Raw genomic sequence first — 15,767 nt, forward strand, 5'->3', positions numbered from 1 at the left:
AACTTCTATAACTTTTTTGCAGAACTCAAACTTTCTTGAAGTCTTGATGAAAATAGGAAAAGTAGATTTAAAACTTTTATTTTAAAATTTTATGTTTAAAAGTTTTGTCAAAAATTTGCAGATTTTATTGAAATAGTTTTAACCTATTTTCAAAAGTTATTTAAATAACACATGCTGTAAGAAAAAAATTAATATTTCGATTCAGAGCACCCTTATTAGTCAAAATTATGTTTTAAATTCATTGCACTGCATGTTGAGCATTTAGAAGAACAAGAAAAACAAAATAAAATTGAGACTAAAATTGGTTTCTTGAAGAATATTTCGTATCAGCATAACATTTGTAATGACATAAACGATTTTTTTTAATCAAAAAATTGGTAGTTAAGTAGGGGATATGAGATTTTAGATTTGCCTATTCTGTTGACGATTGTGAGGGATAAATGCATGTCACGTTTTTTCGAACTTGTTGATGTATAAAATTAGTATTCGTGTTGCGAGACAGCGATGTGGTTCGATTTATAATTTATTCTTTTGGAACAAATTTAAAATTCCTAAAATTAACAAAGGTTAATACAAGCCAGGTTTGTTTTACGTTAAACTTACTGTAAGTGATCGGCCGTCACACAACTAAGTATAAAATGTCGTATCAGCAAATAGTGAGAGCGATCTATAACGGTTTGAGGTTAGAATTGAATGGGTGCATTCTAGTACACTTTTTGGTACCTTACCGTTTACTTTTTATGTTTAAACGCCTGATTGCTTGATCACTATCTTTATGCTGAATTACTGCGAGTATACTAATATGTAATAGAATTGAAAGTTAGTTTCTCCTTTGGGTGGTAATTTAAATATTCTTACCGATCGATGCTTTGATCTGTTGCAGAAGGCAACCAACGTGGAGTAGAGTAGTAGAAATAATTAGCCTGGCTAGAGATTAAATTATTGTTACATAATATGTTTTCCAATGATACATAGTTCTAAATAATTTATGTAATACCTTCGAATAGGACCAACGTAACTATATGGATATAATTAATTTCCCGTATTTAAGCGTCGAATGAAACTTTAGCTACACGACTTGCAATGCGAATCACCACCTTTTCTACTTCGATTTCTTCTTATTACTTACCAACCTGTATACACATCTCAGGTGGCGATGGAAATCCCGTGCTAAGTGTTAGTAAAAGTTTTTTTTGTAAACATTGTAACCATGCCAATTCGTGACGTCAGTTGCATTTTCGAACAAACAAACATCATCGCTGTACCAGCGAAAACTAGAGAGAAAAAACCATTGCCAACTGATGTTTACGATTCTCGCCTAGAATACATAAACATCCTGGCAAGTGACGTAGGCTTTGTTTACCTTTTTACTTTTTGAATAACGAGTTCTGTATTAGTATGCGTGTTTCTTCATCACCTTCTTTGTACCACATTGATTACATACTACCAAATTTCCTCTGTCAAAGATGACAGCGCATTTGACAAAGTTTATATAGGGGAGTGATGTGTTCGGAGGACTAGTTGGCGCTCGTAACAATTCGATTAATTAATGTTGAAGTTAAAATAGTTCGTTTCAATCTCTGTTTTTGTTTAGTTACACTTCTCAATGAAAACCCATTCTAAAGACGAGGTAGGGTTTTTTTTTCTATGTCAAGTGTGGAGTTTCAATAAAAAAAGATTAATTGAAATGCAAATCAAAATTTGAATTTAAAAATTGGTTTCAATTCGTGAACGCCATACACAGCAAAAATTATTTCCTGTAAAATTACGCAAAATGTCCTGTAACGAAAAGGAGCCATTTACCGTAATTTAAACTTTTTTACAGGACATTTTGTGTAATAATAAATGAATCTTCGTTAAGTTTCAAGAAAAACAATTTAAAATTACAGGTTTTGTTAATTACAGGTGATTTATTTTAAAGGTTGCAGTTTTTAGTGACACGTAATAGTCAAAAAAAATTTCCGTATATAGTGTCGCCATTTTTGCAGAATTTTTAAATAACGTTTACTTGAGTAAATTTGAACTTTTAGGTTTGTATGGGAAAATTTAATGTTTTGAACTGAAAAATCAACATAATTTTTGTTTCTTCTGTGGAACCGAGCCTGCTAATGGTTTTTGTGCCAATTTATAAATTTTCTCTGAAGAAATTTTTTCCTCTGAACAACTTTGTTCAAGACCGTAACTTCGTTTCTTATAAGACAAAACAGTTATTAGCTGTTTAACAAGAGTATGTCTTTTGGTATTGATAAACAATAAATTCAAATGACACCACTGGTTGTGTCTCGCAAAGTATTGAATGAAAATATTATGCTTGCAGAAAAAATCTAAAATATGAGCGCTAATAATCATAGCAGCTTTGCCTACTAGCGACACGTCGCATACGTCGCGACGTTGAAAATAATAACAACGCACCGCAAGTTTCCTAGGAGACCTGGAGCATACGATTGATGGCCTAAGAAAATGTACAGTAAATAACGTAAACAATGTTCGAGTACTACATTGAAATCGCCTACTGGACTGAAAAAAGAATAACAAATCTGTAAATGACAGAAATCTCGCTAGTAAAAAAGCGTCGCTAGTCCTACTGTCGCTATTCGGTTTGGTGCTATACACATAATAGTAAGTACTAAAGTAGTCAGGCAGAAACGAAAAAACGAATAAAAGACTGTAGAACACAAAGTGATTTTTTTTTTTTGAGAATTTCGTAGCCGATCTACAGTCTTTTTTCCGAATCATATTTTTTCGTTTTTTTTTTCTTAGACTCTGAACAACGGAAAATTGAAGTGTTGTAGCTGAATACTGTCTAAGACGCATATTTGAGTTACATTACCAGGCTTCCAAAACTATAAATTTAGTATCGGTTGGGAAACAAGAGAGAGATGTTGGTTTTAATCAGGAGTGTCAAATTGACACACCAGGGCTGTAACGGTTAAACATTTCTAGGACGGATGAGGGTTGAATTTTTCCACACTAAAAATCAATAATTTCCTTTCAAATGCTTTTAGATCATCAGCAGAAGTGTTTGTTGAAGGCCTTCGAAATTTAAAATTTTTCAATTTAAAAAATTGTTGAATGAAAACCAAATCTCACTTATTTGAAGCCTGTTGTATTGTATTCAGCTTTCAAACTTGAAAACATTTTCAGAATAAATACACTTTTGACATAATTACAATCTTATGAATATTATCTTGTTCATCAATGTTACTCCGGTGATTAAAGTTCCCCCAGTTTATGATACAACTCTAATGAACAACATTTGCATGTGTAATCGAGTCTAACCGTACCCACCAAAGGTTAGACGACCATCACAGACTGGTCTGTGTACACTTATCAACACGAAATCTCCAGCAGTCCCATCTTCACCTACTAATCTACTGCTTTTAATCTCAGAAATGGGATGGGTTTGCCGATTTTCCCAATCACATCCAAAATTTCTGCCAGATTTGAGAAGTAAGCCTTGACTTTTGGTCGACGCACGCGTTTTTGTTTTCGTCAATCAAAAATTTTAATTAAATTAAACTTAAACTAAGAATTTTAGAACTAAACAGTGAAAAATGATTGAGCAAGTGTCCGGCGGTATTTCCTGGAGTGGTTTGTGCTTTGTTTCAGAATGCTGAAACCGGGTTGGAGGAGTGCAGAAGGAATCTGAACGACAGTCGGTTCGGTCTAGAGATAAGGTTTCTAGTCGAAAACGAAGACTTATTTGGTAAGATCCAACCTTTTCTTCTATTTCGAACGTTCATAACTATTGTATAATTTTCCTTTAGAAACTTCTAAATTATGTAGCAGGTATATTAATAATCCATATGAAGCGTTTGGTAGCGAACTCCACGCTTCATTCCAGAGTCTTTTGCGGTATTTACCGCATGGTTGGCCTGGCCGTAGTTATCTCGACAATGCATGTTTTATATAACAGAGATAACATTGAAAAGAAAAATGGAGGGCGCAAGTCTTTTTATTTTCTAGAATCCTTACATGTAATGGCATGCTGGTAAAAGAAGAAGAAAAATTTTCATGATATTCTTTATAACAATTTTTTTTTTCGTAGACCCGAATGACAATTGTTAAAGGGTCTTTAATAAATATTAATAATAATAATTTATAACAATTTTATATTGATTGGTGTTCCATAAACTATTAGGCAATAACGATAACATTAAAAACCCGTGAAATCAATTTTAAGCCAAGCCGGCCTTATGAGATGACTCCAGAACTAGTTTTCAAGGAATTAATCATATAAAAATACCTCTGAAAACACACAAAAGATATTTTTAATATCATTTGTATTTAAAAAACGTGCTTAGAATCCAAGCGTCTCGGTTAACGTTCAACTCCGTTTAAAGTCAATAAAAACTTTATTGACTCTTCGAACAATGTATAATATCCCACCGAGAGTGACTTTCAGGTAAGACAGCGTAGGCAATAAATTTAACACGGCGGGAGTCATTTTTTCTGGAACTCAACTCCCGTTGAAAAACGAACTGTTCTAAATAGTTAAAGCTGATAAGAATATGATATAAATGTATTAAAAGCGACCAAATGGTTGGTATTCGTAGGATAATTGAAACTCAACCACTTGGTAGCCATGTTCGCCACTATTCTAACGTTAATTCTGGTTCTGAGTGGTTGGATCGAGCCGGGAATCGCCAAACAACTTTTGCGAAACATTGAAACGTTCGATTTCGAAACCAACGAAATCGATGAACGCAGCAGCAGTGAATCGGGTCGATCAAATCGGACCCAGGAAAGAATTAATCTCACCCTACCAGGTACCCTAGTTAGGGCTAGAAATCCAAATTATTGCTGTGATTTAGAATCATAGATGGGATTAATTTTTCATGTTTTATATATTAGGTACGAAATGGTGTGGACCTGGCAACACTGCCGAAGGCTACGAGGATCTCGGAAAACACGAAGATGAAGACAAGTGCTGCCGAGATCACGATCATTGCGACAACATACCGGCCGGAGAGACGAAACATGACCTCAAGAATGACGATTATTTTACCAGGTGCGTGTGGAAAGAAAATTCTTTTTTTATTATGTAAAATTGACTAACTATCATATACCCAACTCTTCAAGACTGCATTGCAAGTGTGATCGGGACTTTCAGCAGTGTTTGAAAAACATCAACTCAACCCTGTCGAACCGTTTGGGTGGATTCTACTTTGCCGTGCGGGATAAGTGCTACAAGAAACAGTTTCCCATTGTTGATTGTGGTGAATCGAAGAACATGTAATCTCGAAATATAGGTGGCTTGTTTGAAAGTAACGATTGATTGTATGATTATTTGTTCATTGCAGGTTGTTTTTAAGACGATGCGTTCGATATGTTCTCGATAGCTCCAAGGAACGGACATGGCAGTGGTTCGATTTGCCCTTCTACAATGATAACATGCTGAACGATTTCTATGACTAGGAAACAGTAGTGCAATTTGAGTGAACCAAGTGTTGAATAAATATATATAGAGTTTGAGAAAATAGAAGTAAATTTGTTTTCTGTCATTTGTTTTTATCTGCCGGCCAAAAGTTTGGGATCACCCGCTAAAAAACATGCAAATTTTGATCGTTCATATCTCAGCCGTCTTAGGACATATTGCAAATCTTCTGATCTCATTTGAAAGATAATGAGCAATAGTTATTTTGGAGGTACTTTGCACAGAAATAATGTTTTAGTTTTGCACCTAAAACTTATCCTAAAGTTAGAACATTTTCAAAAAATCGCACTCAATATTCAAAGCCGATTATCTCGCGATAGGGTGGACCAAATTTCAAAATTTGAGTTGCATTAGAATCCTTATTCTATGCTTCTCAAAACACAATCAAAAAATTTTGTGCAAAAATTGAAGAATGTACTTTTAATTTATAAAATAGACCGAAAAGTTTGGGATCACCCCTAGAATGGTGTATCGGCCAAAAGTTTGGGATCATTCTTTTAAAAACATGCAAATTTATCTCATTCATATCTTTCTCATCTAACATTGTATTGCAGATCTGAAGGGTGCATTTGAAAGCTTGGGAATTGTTGTTTTTTTTCATAAATTCATTAAAAAATTATATTTTAAAGTTTCCTATTGAAACTCTTCCGAAGCCCGCGAGTAATTTTGACTTCTGATAGAAAAGTTATTAAAGTTTCCTTTTTGTTAGTTTTCCCTAAAGCTTAGCTCTTTTAGGAATGGAACACTTTCTTTTGCTGATAGCTCATTTACTTGAAATCGGACATACAAAATTTTGACAGCATTTTGCTGTCTGTCAAAAATACTATCTGACCTATTTTTTTTTGAAAATTGAAAATTTATGCGATTTTGAGATATACACGATGCAAGAGAAAAATTTTGCACAGTTTTCTTCAAAATCCATCATTCTCAAATTGATAGCTGACCAAACCGTTGATCATTCAAAGAATTACTGAGTGTGAGTGGTGAAAAAGTATGTCTGTCACTGTCAAAAATGTCCACAAAGGGCAAATCAAGCATTGGAGTGAAGCATATGATCGGCAATTACGGTTAAGGGGGAGTCAAGTCTCATACCAGAATTTTTAATTTTTAACAAACGAAAAACTAACTATAGATCGATGAAATTTCCAACAACGTTTTCTCTGATAAGCTGAAAGTGAGTTATGAGTTCAGTTGTGAGTCATTCAAACCTAACCTCAAACAACGAATTTTTGTTAGTTCCAGAGCTCGTAAGTCTGTTGTGGTATGAGCCTACTTGGTTGAATGATTCAACTGAATCAAAGCAATCGAAAGATTCCTTTTAATTCAACCACGGTAACCAGCTTTAAAGCTGGTACCAAAGCAATGAAACAGGTGATTTCTGATGGACGACAAAACTTATTAAAACAATATTTCAAACAAATTCCAGTGATTGAATCCTATAACATTTCTGATCCTCCCAGATTAAAGTACGTATTTGCCGGTTGTTTTGTAAAAAAAAATTAATGATTTGCCAAGACTCTGTTCCTGTGAAAAAAAAACATCAATTTTAAAAACAAAACTATTGTTTTCGCTGTTTTAAAAATCTTAAATACTTGCTCTTGTATGTATATTTCGCAACCTACGATCTCAACTAACCGATTATATTTGAAGTTCAATCTCATGATGGTTTTGGCAGCAGACATTTCAGTAAAACGTAGGTACATATTCTAGTGGAACAAAAATAATCAAGTTTCGTTAATTGCAAAACAGTTGAAGTCCACCAAATGGCAACCATTTTCTTTCAAAAGAGAAGTATGTGGTTAAAAAGTAGCAGAAATTGAAGTAAGAGGTTGCAGCCATCCAAAATACAGATCTGACGAAGTATAAATGTAAAAAACTGATTAATAACATGACTGAACTAACATGGAGATGCCAAAAATGAAGTAAAAATATTTCTTACAAAAAACGATCCATATTTTTTCAATTTTTTTATGAGTTATCATAAGGTTGCCTTTATTTCCTTCATAAAAAATATTTCGATCAAATGAATGGTTTTTTAGATACATGCATTCGTAACTGTCCCATTTCTAAATGAACTAAGCTTTACTATGAAACTAAATAAATAAATAAAATAAATATCTCAACACACAACCGAGATAATCAAGGTTTCCCCATGGCCCACGATATCCCACTTTTCCCTACAAATAGGGATTGCAAATTTTCTAAGCTCATGAACTGATTTTCAGGACAATCTGTAATTCGCTTGCCACGGGGGAGCTAACTTCTGCAATGCAAACAAACTTTTCCACACAGTCGTCCATAGCAAACTTTCGGAAGCCGTTAAACCAAAACCACATGTTGATAGTAGAATATTTTGATGAACAGTGATTCTGAACACATTTGGCCACTCGTTGAGGTACCTTTTTTCAACAGTTTGTCTAATGATTCCTTTTTAAATATTTAATAAAATTAATACTAATTTTCATTTGGACGAGAAAAAAAAACACTTGCGATGCCATTAGGTAAACGCCTACTGAACGTTAATTTTTCTACATACAATAGTTTTTCCATTTTATCACAATGAAAAAAATTTTTACCGTGAATATGGCGAAACCGTGAATTTGGCGAAACTCAAAATTAAATTGGAAAAAAGTATTTTTACTGTCTTTAATCAATAATTTATAATGTTTTCAGTAGTGGAAACGTTTTGTATCAATAAATTCTGATTAGTTATAAGATGTTATTATCAAAGATTACTAAACACAAAGCATTATTCTTCTCTATACCAATTTTAAGATTTTTTCTTGAAATGAGGTATGGGGGAGTGTGGTGGGCCGCTACAAAAAAAAAATAATAAAACCATGTAGAATATCAATTTGATAGTCTTAATCTAAATAAAGTGAATTATTTGTTTTTTTAAAGGAAACTTAACAGTCGTTATCTCTTATGTCGATGTTGAAAAAGAGTTCAAAGAAAACTACATCAAAAAATTTTCTTCTGCGAATTTTTAATTTCAATTTTTTAATCTTCACACCTAAATTCCTAAATTCACACCTGATTAACTAAAAAGTTTATCTTTTCGAAAAAGTATTTTGAAATTTGCTCAACTACGCCTTTTAAAGTGTGTTTCTCGAAATTTGCTTTATTGGCAGATAATCCTTTGTTTTTCATATGAAGAAATCTTAGTTCTTTCTAGGTACATATTTTATGGCAAAGCTACCAGAATTCATTTTGATCTTCCAAAATTCTCCATTCAGACAATACTAAAGGCTATGTCCAATCCAAAAGGATTGCTAAACAAATTAAACAAAGAAATCAGAGACACTTATCTCTATTCGAAAACGCTTAAATTCGCCCACATCTTTAATTGATTCGCATAACCAAAAAAGTTTAGAGCATGTTCAATGGTGTTGGGAAAAAGTGGTAGAAATTTTGACATTTTGAAAATTTTACCATGCAAAAATGTTTTCAAGATCTTGGGGCGTTGTATTTTTTTTACAACACTGTTTCTATTTCAGCCGTATGTGATAGAAATATTGCTATTTTTGCATCGCAGCATGCGAAAATACAACACGTGTTGTAAAAAAACTAGAAGGCCACAGATCTTAAAAATGTTTTTACTTGACAAAATTTTCAAAATGTGCCGTAAGTGTCAAAATTTCTACCACTTTTTCCCAACACCAGTGAACTTGCTCTTACTTTTTGAACGGCTTACCAAGCACAAATAACATTACTAGCAACTTATGTCGATTATTACAAGTGTTTTAAAATCCAGATGGCGACTTTAAACATTATACAGCTAAAGTAAGCAGTTCGATGGCATTTTCATATTATTGAATACCTATATACCATAACATAAACCATAAAAAATATCATGAACAAAGACGCTCTACACTTTTGAACGAAAATTAAGGTCCTGGAAAAGGTTTCTGATTTTTTTTCTAAAAAAGCGTGATAAAATCGAAACAATAGCCATGATAAAATCGAGCGTGAATTTGGCGAGTATTGATAAAATCGAACAGTGATAAAATCTAGAAATTACTGTATTTAAAATTCCGAAAATCTTGCCCTCCCATGGTCTACACAGGAAAATTAATTCGTGAAATTTTAGATCGGAAACGATGCACGAAAACGGAATATCGTTTTTTATCTAAAATTCTATCACGGCGTGCAAATTTAGATCGAAGCGATGCACGAATATGGAACGAATTATTGTCGTGTAAAAATACACAGCGATGTAAAATTTTAGAATTTATTCTGGATATTCTGGATGTTAAAAGCCTTATGAAAAATACAAAGATACAATGATTTTTTTCCGGGAATTTAACACTACGGTCATTCTTCCCAACAGATACAATGATTGTTTTTATTAGACATTTTTGTTCAAACCAAGCACTTACAGTAAAAAAAATTCACACATAACGGGCAGCGCCGGAAGTTGCATCAAATGTTGACGAAGATGACCACCCTGGCCAGTGTCACCAGTCGGATTTCTGTTGGGAGGATTTCTGTTCCGGAAAATCCGGATCCATGTCACTGTGAAAAAAAAAGAAAAAAACTGTTTAATTTCGACATATTTAGTTTTTATTCTGTATTTCACTTTTTACATTTACTATCATCATTTCGAGTGAAAACACATATACTTAAGCCGCGGATGAAAGGTAAACAATGAGTTTGTCATAATTTTCATCTTTTTGATATAAAATTATCTCCCAAAGTTGCTTCCTAGATCATGCAGTGTAAATTTATTGCATCCAATTTAATTTTACACTTTTTATTTTAAAGTGATGAAAAATAGACCAAAAATAGTTTTAAATTACATCTTTTTTGAATTACACTAACTAGGGAAAAAATAGATGCCACGCGTTTTAGATTGCGTATACTTTTAGAAATTTTTTGCTGTGTACTTTTTTTGAAGAATGTTTTTTGCAATGTTTTTCTTCATTTTCGAACCTGTGCACAGCTGTGTTACGGAGAAAAAAATTGTTTGAGAGTCTCTTCTCTAGTGAGGGTAGGGATTAGGGATTATAAAAAATCATATTAACATTTCTCATACCTAATATTGTGAATTTAAATAAAATTTTCAGAAACGTCGCTGGTGAACTGGCAACAGAACACAGACTTCAGACAATCTAGTACTTCAATTTTCTTTGTCGGAAGTCTTTCGGAAGTCGGAAGTCCAGACTTCCGAAGTAAAATTTAGTGTTGGTGCGTTAGAAGCGACGTCTGATCCCTCTTAAAATAAAATATGTGGCAACATCGCCGAAAGCTTTGACAAAAATAATCTCAACACTGTTTTCTGGCTCATTGTTCAAGCTCTAAAGTGAAAAATGCAATGCTGTTTTGTTGGATTTACTGAGCGTCCAGCAAAACAGCCTTGAATTTGATGCCCGAAGGATCGCAATGACTTGAAGTTAGCTAAAAATCAGATAGTTTCTAAGTATTAACACGATCTACCAGAGCAGTGAAAAAGATTCACCTAATCATAAATTAATATGACGAGCTTTAAAATTATCTGTTTGAAATATAACAACAATCGCAATACTCTTTTTGGTTGAGTTTTCAATTAGAAAGCTAAAAACTCTACGACAAAAGCTCGGATCGATTGGAATCGAATTTGAAAGCTCTTTTTATCGATTGGAATTTTGTGTTTCAGACGTCGCTTCTCTTACATGCAGGTTCACTACCAATAAAGGTATGGTAAAGTTTAGGCTTCTCTAAAATCACTTAATTTAAAAGCTTATTTTCTTAGCACAGAATTAAAATTAAAACTTTTCAAAAGCCTAATTTTTCCGCATTTTATATCTTGCGATTTCTTACTTTTTCAAATTTCTCAAAACGCTTTGAACAGGCTTCGGGTAGCACTCAATTCCTGTGTTAGATTTGTTTATGATATTAACCGTTACGATCACGTGTCACACCTACAAACCCGCCTAATCGGTAGCTCGTTTGAAAATTTTCCTAAAGCAAGATGTTGTTTATTCCTGTTCAAGTTAATTCAAACTAAAGAGCCACAGAATTTATATGACAAATTAATCAAATTAAGAAGTACTAGGTTTATTAAAATTTTATTACCACGTCATCGGACTATATTGTATGGTCACAGCTTTTTTATAAGGGGTGTAACCTAAATACTGGAACTCTCTACCTAATTCACTCACTTTAGAAAAATCGAAAACATCCTTCAAAAATAAATTAATTGAGCACTTTAATTTAAGTTCACAAATTTCACTTATCATATTTTTTTTTTCATTAAAAAATTTATTATTACCACACGTCATGAAGACATCAGAATCACACTTAGTTCTACAAAAAAACAAAATGTAACAATTAAAAAGAATTTCATTCTTACGTTACTGAATAAAATCAAATAAATAAAAAATAAATATGAATACATAAAAAATAAATATGAATACATAAAAAATAACCCTCTTATATTTCAATTTTCCCACAGGAAGGACAAAAAGGTCTCAAACCATCTTAGGAATATTTCTCGTACTCAAATTCAAATCATGGTTTGCCAAATTTAGTAACATTTGCTTTCTCGAAATATGCAGAAAAAACGAACGAGTATAGGTTAGTCTTCGTGCCGCATATTGTCGGAAACTGAAATTTTCTTTATCTCAAAAACGTAAAATCCTAAAAATCGCATATGTTAAATGTGTTGGAAATCATTTCAAATAATTAATTCAAACATAATTATTACAAAAACAAGAGAATAACTACCCTTTGCATCCTTAAGCGCATGCCGTACAATTCACAACCTATTTATCATGTATTTCTTATGGCTTCTAGGCTTAATCAGGAGTTTCGATTGGGATAGAATATTATTAGCTTAGGTTTTAAGTGTCTTTATCGCCTACCAAAGTGATTTTCCATACCATATTACGTTTTCCCCAAACATCCAGTGTTGAGATTTGTGGAGAGATGGCGTACAGCCGATAGTTGATAGCAAGCTCAAGCTCAAACTCAAAACGTAAACTCCTAAAAATCTTTGTTTATTTAACACCTAAATTAAGTATTGTTGAAATTTTGGGTCAAATTCGAAGCCATCCGGGGCGAACCAGTAAAATTAAAGAAATTTCAAACCTATTATGTAACTAAGTTAATAATCTTTTGCGATCGTTTCTTATGAAACTATCATACGCGTATTTTGGCACTTCCTTTTTTAACATAAGTAATGCACATGCTTACTTTGACATTATTGCTTCAACAAATTTTTCAGGAACTTTATCACAAATCTTGGGACCCAAGAACAGCACCTCAATAAATGAATCCCTATAATTTCGTGTTGCGTAACCATAGCAAGTGCTTCCGGTTGTGTAAGGTCGCAGTAACCTTCGGTTGACTTCGTTTTTTTTCTCTCTCTAATATCACGTGATAGCTAGTTGATGCCTAAAAAGTACATTATTATGGCAACTCAACCGGCACCCGGTGGCAGATTCAAATGCCAACAGTCAATGCCTGGAAGGAAATGTGTGTCCTACCGAACCCCGAAAGGGGGGAGACAAGAGCACTGACCTCAAACCGACCTTGACATAGTCTTGCGTAGATTGCGTTTCTCCAAATTGTTGCTCCAGCCCGGTGCAACACAGTTCCCGAAACAGGGCGGCAGGGGACAGCCAGGAAGAAGGTTTTTCGCCCTTACGAATGGGGTGCAAAAATACTAGGAAAAAGTTGTGTTTTCGCGCGCCGGTTTCCATTTTTTCCCCGTCATTGTGCTTTTTGGTTGATCACATGATACGCCTCACATGATGACGTCGCGACGGTGCCTAATCACGACGAGCGGGCATTCTTTTCCTCCTCATGAATGAATGAGCGAACCAGGATGGCTGGAATTCGCGTGTAGGGAAATGATTTGCATTTTACTACTCATTAGGATGTTGGCTTTTAGAATAGCTTGAGTTAAGGACATTTTACCTCAATTATATGTATACGAAGACGTGTTAATAGTGATGTCATGTTCAAATTACTGAATCATTGTTCCTGCAGATGGGATGGTGAACGCGAGGATGAGTGAGTAAGTAAATACCAGGAAATTGTTCTCTTTTAATTCAACAGTAGCTGATCAATTTTCAAATAATTGATATATTGAAAGTATTTTTGTAAGGAAGTGTAGATTTTATGAAAGGAGATTATTAAGGAGAGAAGAATAAGAGGGCAAGGAAATTCAGCACATGTGATGGTTTTTTTTTATGAAATCCCTTGACTATTTAATATGATTAACGCTGGCAAGGGGTTACGGATTTCCAAAGTTAAAGTCAACTTTTCAGTGCTTTTCTGCATAGCTTTGATGAGTTTAACTACAAAACCAGATAACTGCAATTTTCGTACGTTTCATCAATGTCTAAAGATTTTATGTCTAGTGTTTAACTCCCAAAAAAAACTAAACTGCATTAAGCATGTTTATATTAGATTTTTTTAAACCATTTGTTTTTGTGTTCTCAGAACACGGGAATCGCAAACTTCTCCTTATGATAATGACTATGCTATACATCAGGGAAGAGCAACCTTTTCAACCAACGAGCCAATTAAAAATTGAAATCTTGTCGGCGGGCCGCACTTAAAATATAGATTTTTTTAATAATTAACAGAGCATCACGTCATTTTTATATCTACAAATCTTTGACAAAAACTAATCTGGAATAGGAAATTCACGTGTTTAAAAACAAAAATTCAACACCATATTTTTTAAATACCTGATTGAAAAGGTATATCACTAATTCTTTGTCATTTTTGAATTATTCCAATTTTTTTATAGTACTACTAGGTGAACATTCGTTCTTCCAACTTTCGTGTTGAAACCGATGATACTATTCGTCATCAGTTACATTTAAAAATCTGGAGTCTACCACAGTGATAACTAAGTGTGAAAAATAAATCGATATCGAGTTTTGAATACGACGAATGACAGCGCCATAAGCTCCCAGAAAAAAAAATATTATTTTTTTTTCATAATCCAAATATTCTTCAATTAACTTTGTACTATCAAAATGTAGGGCTTCGAATGTACTTCTGGGATTGACTTTGTGTGATTTTTCGCCAATTAAAACTAGTCCTCAAAGCCTAGTTTTTTATCCTACGAACGGTAAAAACCTCGTCTCTTCTTTTATTTCACATATTTTTAAGCAACTATTTTCGAAGTTTACGTTATTGATACTAGAATTTTTTTCTAGATTTTTATAATTTTAATTTTAATTTTATTTACATATCTTTGGGATAGGATTTTTAAGCTTTTTTATGACTTCGGTAATGTGGAATGTGAATTAAAAGTAAAATAACTCAATCTATTGATGTTATCATTTTTTATCAAATTTCTATCACAGATAATCGTAAACGACCTTTTGTGTCGAATAAAAGAATTTTAGATATCTATTGTTTTTGTTAAGAATTATAATTTTTTGTCGGTAACTTTGCCGGCTGATTCATGTTGATAAAAAAAATCTAAAATTGCTTATCAGTCTTAATTTTTAAACTTTCGTAATTTTCGTCTTTATTCGGAAATAAAAGCAGATTTCACAAGATTTTGGTTTAATTTTTTTTGCCAGTATTTGAGTGCTAGCAGAACAAGCCTTCTTGTCGAATTGGATGAAAAAAATTATAAAAAAAAGTTATCTGCTTGTTTCATTATAAAATGTTTCATAACACTTTATCTTTGCTCGAAACGAAAATAATGACTTTATTAAAGGACTTCGATATTATGTGTAATGCCCGACTTTTTGGCTGCTCATTCGACTCACTTTAATAGATTTTGCTTTTCAAAGTGATTGAAGTTAAATGATTGAGAAAAAAGTATCCTGAATGAAAAAAAACTTCAATATTACGTTTGGTTTATAAATAGTATTGCAATCATGCCTTGAACAGAAGATAATAAATGCATAAAATGCCAGAAAAAAATTAATAATCTCAATGATTGTGAGGCAAATGCAGATAAGTGCATATTTGATCAAGTCATATAAATTTTCTCAACAATCCGTTGTAGAAGAAAGTTAGGACATAAATTTTGAAAAAAGCTTTTGGCCGCACAATAGGTTTCGCTAAATATTAAAAATCTTTCTGCAACAAACTTGCATACAATCTACATTGCACAAAACCGAAATATCGCGCTATTTTAGATCGAGGATTTAAAAAAAAAAATTTAAAAACACAAAAGTGATACAATTCCCATTTTGTAAAGTTTGGTTTTCACTCTTTCAACTGTTTGTATTTATGGAATTTTCGGAAATTTCGTTTATTTATTCCCCCTTCCGGATTTTTGCATTACCTGTGTGCATTATGTAAGTGCAGCTGTATGAGAATTGTTTGTTCTCGATGCAAAAACAGAGATTAATTGTGATTATATTTTTCATAA

General features: G+C 33.0%; 1 protein-coding gene and 1 long non-coding RNA gene across 2 annotated transcripts; one reads left to right on the forward strand and one right to left on the reverse strand.

Annotated features, from left to right (window-relative positions):
• Window positions 1-749: 749 nt before the first annotated feature.
• LOC129748173 (uncharacterized) lies at window positions 750-1,106 on the reverse strand. The gene is made up of 3 exons (XR_008737669.1): window positions 998-1,106; window positions 859-927; window positions 750-797 (listed from the first exon to the last, which is right to left on the reverse strand). It is a non-coding gene; the product is annotated as an uncharacterized LOC129748173 (long non-coding RNA).
• Window positions 1,107-4,567: 3,461 nt separating this feature from the next.
• LOC129748164 (phospholipase A2-like) lies at window positions 4,568-5,450 on the forward strand. Its single transcript, XM_055742681.1, has 4 exons — window positions 4,568-4,769; window positions 4,855-5,011; window positions 5,083-5,235; window positions 5,304-5,450. The coding sequence occupies exons 1-4, from the start codon at window positions 4,586-4,588 to the stop codon at window positions 5,416-5,418; spliced, it is 609 nt and encodes a 202-aa protein (XP_055598656.1). The 5' UTR covers window positions 4,568-4,585; the 3' UTR covers window positions 5,419-5,450.
• The last annotated feature ends 10,317 nt before the right edge of the window (window positions 5,451-15,767 follow it).

This window comes from Uranotaenia lowii, chromosome 2 (genome assembly GCF_029784155.1).
Source record: "Uranotaenia lowii strain MFRU-FL chromosome 2, ASM2978415v1, whole genome shotgun sequence".
Taxonomy (NCBI): Eukaryota; Metazoa; Arthropoda; class Insecta; order Diptera; family Culicidae; genus Uranotaenia; species Uranotaenia lowii.

What these genes read in the sequence shown, in the direction of transcription:
- LOC129748164 (XM_055742681.1), top strand. Translation starts at nt 4,586, where the DNA reads ATGTTCGCCACTATTCTAACGTTAATTCTGGTTCTGAGTGGTTGGATC. An exon ending in AATTAATCTCACCCTACCAG is followed by an intron (nt 4,770 to 4,854) that starts GTACCCTAGTTA and finishes TTTATATATTAG; the next exon opens with GTACGAAATGGTGTGGACCT. An exon ending in TGTGGTGAATCGAAGAACAT is followed by an intron (nt 5,236 to 5,303) that starts GTAATCTCGAAA and finishes TGTTCATTGCAG; the next exon opens with GTTGTTTTTAAGACGATGCG.